Source organism: Oryzias melastigma, linkage group LG13, assembly GCF_002922805.2.
Source record: "Oryzias melastigma strain HK-1 linkage group LG13, ASM292280v2, whole genome shotgun sequence".
Classification (NCBI taxonomy): Eukaryota; Metazoa; Chordata; class Actinopteri; order Beloniformes; family Adrianichthyidae; genus Oryzias; species Oryzias melastigma.
The window spans coordinates 14,305,277-14,310,965 of record NC_050524.1 but is presented as its reverse complement, the minus strand read 5'-3'; the positions used below and the strand labels follow the sequence as shown (position 1 = coordinate 14,310,965).

At 35.3% G+C, this 5,689-nt stretch overlaps 1 protein-coding gene across 1 annotated transcript in view; it reads right to left on the bottom strand.

Moving 5' to 3' along the window:
- LOC112149357 (succinate receptor 1) overlaps nt 1-5,354 on the bottom strand; it is an 8,401-nt gene extending 3,047 nt beyond the window's left edge. Inside the window, exons 1-2 of the mRNA XM_036214959.1 lie at nt 5,319-5,354; nt 4,363-4,437 (exon numbers count right to left, since the gene is read on the bottom strand). Coding sequence (XP_036070852.1) covers nt 4,363-4,437; nt 5,319-5,354 — 111 coding nt within the window. The remainder of the gene's footprint in view (nt 1-4,362; nt 4,438-5,318) is intronic.
- Nucleotides 5,355-5,689: the final 335 nt, after the last annotated feature.

Genomic DNA, 5,689 nt, shown 5'->3' with positions numbered 1-5,689 from the left:
AGCCGAAAGGAAAAGAAGAAGAAGTTGAATTAATTACTCATTGAACGTATGAATATTTTCCAATCAATTTTATGACTAATTATTCTATGTTTGATATGTTTTTGTGTGGATATAAACCTCAGTTGGTTGTCTTGTTTTCGCATTGTTCTTGCTGTGATTGCTTGACATAAAGCATTTCCAAATCAAAAATCCCCCCCAAAATAAAGGCTGTTCAGAAGACGTCTTTTACATTTATGTGTGTCAACTTTAGGAGAGAATAGTTTGCTCACATCACTTAAAAAAGGTTTTAGTTCTGATCTGTTTTTCTTGTATAATCAAGAAAAAATTATCAGAAATTCATTGATGGTGCAGCTTTATAGCCTAAACAGACATTTTGAGACACTAAATGTGAGATTTTGATCTACTCACATTTATGTTTTTAAACTGAACACGACATTTGAACAGCAGTGTCAAAAAATAGTGAAAAATACATTTTTTTTAAGGAATTTGCATTTAAATGAATTAATTATGAACTCAGTCTGTTGCAGTTCTATAAATCTTTACTACATTTTTCTGTAGTAACCTTTTTGTTGGTTTTAAATCTAAAAAGTCAAGTGCATTCATTGTCTCTTCATAACACACAATGTGATCTTAGTCAAGCTGGATGTGATAGGAGCCTGTAGTGTATCCCCACAAAGCTTACAATGTTGGCCAGTCCTCAAAAAGCACATGATCAGCTGCTGAGAGACATGTGAGATGAAGTCAGGGTATATTAAAAAAAAAAAAAACACACTAGTGAGAGAGAAAGTGTGGTAGCAGCAAGAGCATGCCCTGAAGAAACCCAGTGGTGTTCTGTGGGTGTTTTATTCTGTTCTCTTACAGTAATCTTCTGTGCTGGTAGTAAAGAGTCCTACAGAAGGGCAAACTGTTTAAAAGGTAACAAGATTTTACTAGTTTTGTATTTTGTTTTAGTTACAAAATGGGACTTCTATTTTTCAGCATTTTTCTCTTTTTTGTGAGTTAGGAGTTATTCGCTTTCTTTGAACAGGGGTGCCCTCTGGTGGCAGACTGTAACAGTGCTAGTTAATGGACTAAAGGAAATAAATGGTCAAAATACAAACTTTATTTTAACATTTTTCAGCTATTATATTGGCACTGGTACACTTTGTTTCACTTACACACACAAATGGAAACTCTTTGCATTTATCAAAAATGAATCCTTCCAAATTTCTCAGAAATCTTTAAGAAAGTTTGACTTTTTAAATCTGAAATAAAAAGAGAAAACATGCCAAATACAATTTATTAGAGTTGTTTTTCACTTTTTACCTTTTACCACCAGGAGTAGCCACAGCACATCAGCCACTGGTAGTTTTCTCAGGGAGCTTTTGTGCCACTTAGTGGAGAAATTCTGTTCTTTATAACTTTTTAAAAATCAAATTTTAACAATCTGACTTTTACTATTTCTTTAAATGTTTTATGTAAAGCACTTTGAATTTGTACAGAAATGTGCTATACAAATACACTTGCTTTGCCTTCCTGACACAACGTTGAACTGTATCTGGGCTGGGGACAGGTACAGGGAACTGAGGTCAAGATTCCCCCTGTGGCTGCAGAGTTAGGCAAAAGCACAAAGTGTTTTGACCAAGAACCCACACTGGATGAAGACCATTGCACACCGTGGGTATTGAACCCTGATTTCCCGTGTGGTAGTCCTGCACTTACCAATACAATATTGTTACTGCAGAATAAATATCCCCCGAGTCTGCTTTTAAACACTGAGGTGGTTCATCTATTATTTTTCTTTGTAAAGTGCTGTTAAGTGAGGCATAAAAAAAAAATAAATAAATCAAAAAAAAGTGTTTCAGGTTTGAGGTTTTTATCCCTTTTTTTCTCACCTTTTTTTTTCTTTGGGTTGGAAGATTTTTTCCTCAGAAGGTACTGATGTTGGTCTCCTTGTCATCACCTAAGTCTTATTTTCTCACATTGTCATCTAAGGAGGTGTCATCCATGTTCAGCAGCACACAGCAGAAAAGGGGTGATGCCTGACATGCACCATTTGTTTCACACCATGTCCCAAACAGAATGTTTATAGAATTTGAATGGTTTGGTAAATGCCATAATGACTGTTTATTGTTATTATAGATGCGAGGAACATCGGTTCTTCCATTGTATACGTCACTATCAACTTAGCTTTTGACTGTTTTTTGTTTGTAGAGACCAAAAACGTGAATGTGAACCCCAGAGTTTTGAACGTAGAAGCCCAAAATGCACATTTAAACACGGCCACATAAACATGTGTTGTGGTGGCCGTTGTGAAGATAGCTCAAGGAGAGTTTGAGGTTTCAAATTAGCCTACGAAGGCGGAGGAATTGTCAACACAGACAGATTATGTAGAATCAACTAGCATGGGTAAATGAGAGGAACTCAATTAAACATTGGATTGGGAAAGTAATAATAATAAAAAATAAAATACATTTAGAATAAATGCTGTTTTTGGAATGCACCATGCAGAAGAAAGAAGGCAGGAATCTGTGCACCTCGAGGTGTACATATTCCTGCCTTCACTGATCAATATTTCATGTTTGATTCCCAGTTTGGCATAAGCTGGAGGTACAGCAGCAAGAAGAAACAATACGTATAGCTTCTGAAAAGACCAACATAAAAACACGTGAACACTGATGTGCACATTCTGGACAGAAAGAGCCAAGTAGGAGTCACGGAAGTCATCAACGTTAAGAAACCTTTTCTCAGCAGAGACGAGGATTTGAGATATTTCCTGTCTTCCGTTTACATCCCCATCACTGAGTCACACAAGCAGCTCATCATGTTTTTGGACATTGACCGTCTGATAAGCATCATCAATGACATTTGCTCACAAAACATTCTAGTTGTTGAATGTTTCACTGTGGATCTGAAGCACTCTGCAGCAAATAGGCTGTAGTAAAGGAGCTGCTTAGAAGAGTAACAAAAGCATCTTTTAGATAAAATGTATAAATCCAGTTGCTTTCAAGAAGAAAAGTCATGCGACAACATGACCTGAAAGGATGAGAATCACAGACATGGACTGTTTGGTTTGCTGTTGTTGAGAGTGAAGGACATTGATGAAGTGTGTAATGTCAGAATACTCCAGCAGAGGGCAGTGTGAGCTCACATTGAGCTGTTTCTCTTCATGTGAAGCAAATGGAATCAAATAAAGGGAAAAATTATAATAGATACGCAAAAATAGCATAAGAATTACATTTGAACTTAGAAAATGAGGCAATACACTTTTTTTGTTCAATTGTGGAACTGAGAAATGTTCACAGTTTTACAAAATAAACAAGGTTAAAAAGGTGCAATGAATAAAAAGCTTCAGACGAATGGTTAATGTGACAGTTTCTATGCTTTTATTTATTAAAATGTATGCATCGATACCATCCATAATTTGCATTGTTTTAATATAGTTTTCAGGAACAAGTGCCCTAAAACAATCCAAAAACATTTATCAGATTAAATGAAATCATATGAGTAGGATTGTGTTGACCAAACTGATTAATCGATCTGAATCAATCTGAGCTTAATAGTTCAATAATAGATCCAAAAGAGTAAAGATCAATAAAGCTAAAGTTTGCTAGCTTGATGCTAGAATATAATTTGATTTCCCATAGGAGGGCTAATGCTAATGTTTGGTCAATATAAACTAGTGTTTTTCAACCTTTTTTGAGCCAAGGCACACTTTTTCCTTGACAAAAATTCGGTGGCACACCAGCATCTAAATATGTAAAAACAGGAGAAACTGTAGTCTAAATTCAAGTTTGCAGTACTTTGCAGAACTGCGGCTCTTTCGGATTTGTTTTAGTTCATAAAATCCTACATTAATCTGCATTTCAGAGCAAAAGTACATCGTCGCAAGATGATATTTTGATCATATTTTACAACAATTTAATATATTTAGAAAGATCGCGAATCAGCGATCTTGGACGTCGCGAATATTCGTACTCGAATTTTTGGGAGCAAATCGCGAATACCCGAGCACCCGGATACTCGTTACAGCCCTACTGATTAATAATAATATTAGCTAAGTAGGAAACTTTGTCTTTGAGACAATTTCCAAATGACATGCTAAAATAAAATAGTTTTTGTTGTCATTTGTAACCTTTCTTAAAAAAATAAAAGGAGGGAGGAAAAAAAATCGATTGAAATCGAAAATTGAATTTAAAATGAAAAAAAGTCGAGATCTTTTTTTTTTGACATATTGCCCAGCTCTACATCAGACCTCTTAATAATGGAGTAATAATCCTGATGACCGGCTCTGCCGTTTTCAATCCGGTCTTCCACGTTGACTTGAAGTAGTCGCCGGCCAAGTTGGTCGAAGATTTTCTCTCAGTCCTCGTCGAGTTTCACCCCCAGATCCAGAGCAGTTTTGGTCTTCAAGATGTTGATGGCACCAGAGCAATTCCCCGGCTGGATGATGCTGACCTAAAGGCAGAGTTAAGGTTTCATTAGCCTGAGGTTGCTAGTAGTGCTGACACAAACGATTATTTTATTAGTTGACTAATCACTAATTACTTTTTCCAATTAGTCAACTATTAGGGTCATGCATAAGGCGGATGTAAAACACACATCTTAACCAACATTAGCTTTAAACTAACTAAAAACTAGATATATTTACGCTAGCTGTATCTGTGATAATGCTAGTGTAAAAGTTGTAAGCTGAATTTGCCCACTGAAGATGCTAGGACTGATAGCTGAAGATGCTGATGCTAATAGCCAGCTAAAATATTAGTTAAATGCCAAATTAGCCCAAAAAGGCTATGTTAGCCAAACCAGCTAGCATGTAGCTGAATTATTAGGCCGAAAAGCTGGAAGTTGCGGCTGTTTGTCTTAAATGTTGTAATAAAAGTTATGATAGTTTTCAATAATAATTTTCAACTAAATTAGTTGAAAATTTGCTCAAGTAGTTCTTTTTCCCTTTATGAATTTATTAAAAACTTTATTAAAATACATTTTTGTGACCTATAAAAAAACAGTTAAATATTTTTTCCAAAGAGTATATTTTTTTATATTTCATTCAATGCTTGCGCCAGAACAACTATAATTTTTGAACAATTATATGATAACAACATGCTTGTTTTTTTCACACAAAAAACATTAAGTTCATGCTTACGTTCACCCGTAACAACACAAAAAGGGAACATTTTGAAGTGTTATTATTTTTTATTTTGTCTTGATAAAAAATGCAAATTTAACATAAAATGTTTTTATTTTTGGGTGCATTAATAATTTTATTTTAGTAGCATAGTGCAGAAGTGCTGTAACTTTAACCCAATGCATTATGGGAGATGCAGTGCAAAACTCACTCTGATGCTGGATGAACTGGCGTCTCTGAGCTTCATTATTTTGTTCAATTTTTCCACAGTCCGACACCAGAACCCGCCGGAAGCTACACCACTAAACACGAGCTTTAGCTGTTATTTTTGTTGGAAAGTGAGACAAGCTGCAACAAAAAACCGAGGATGTTAACAACTTTTGATTGGTCAGAATGATGACATGAGTAAGCCTCCAAGAATAATTGGCAGAGACAGTTGGAGGGGCGGAACTTTTCCAAAAAAAAAACAGCTAGCTGTGGCTAAAGTGCAAGACCATCATTTTTATCAAAAAGTCTTCATTGGAATCAAATAAACACACAGAAAGGTATTTTATGGTCTTTCATATCCCTAACTAATGTTTT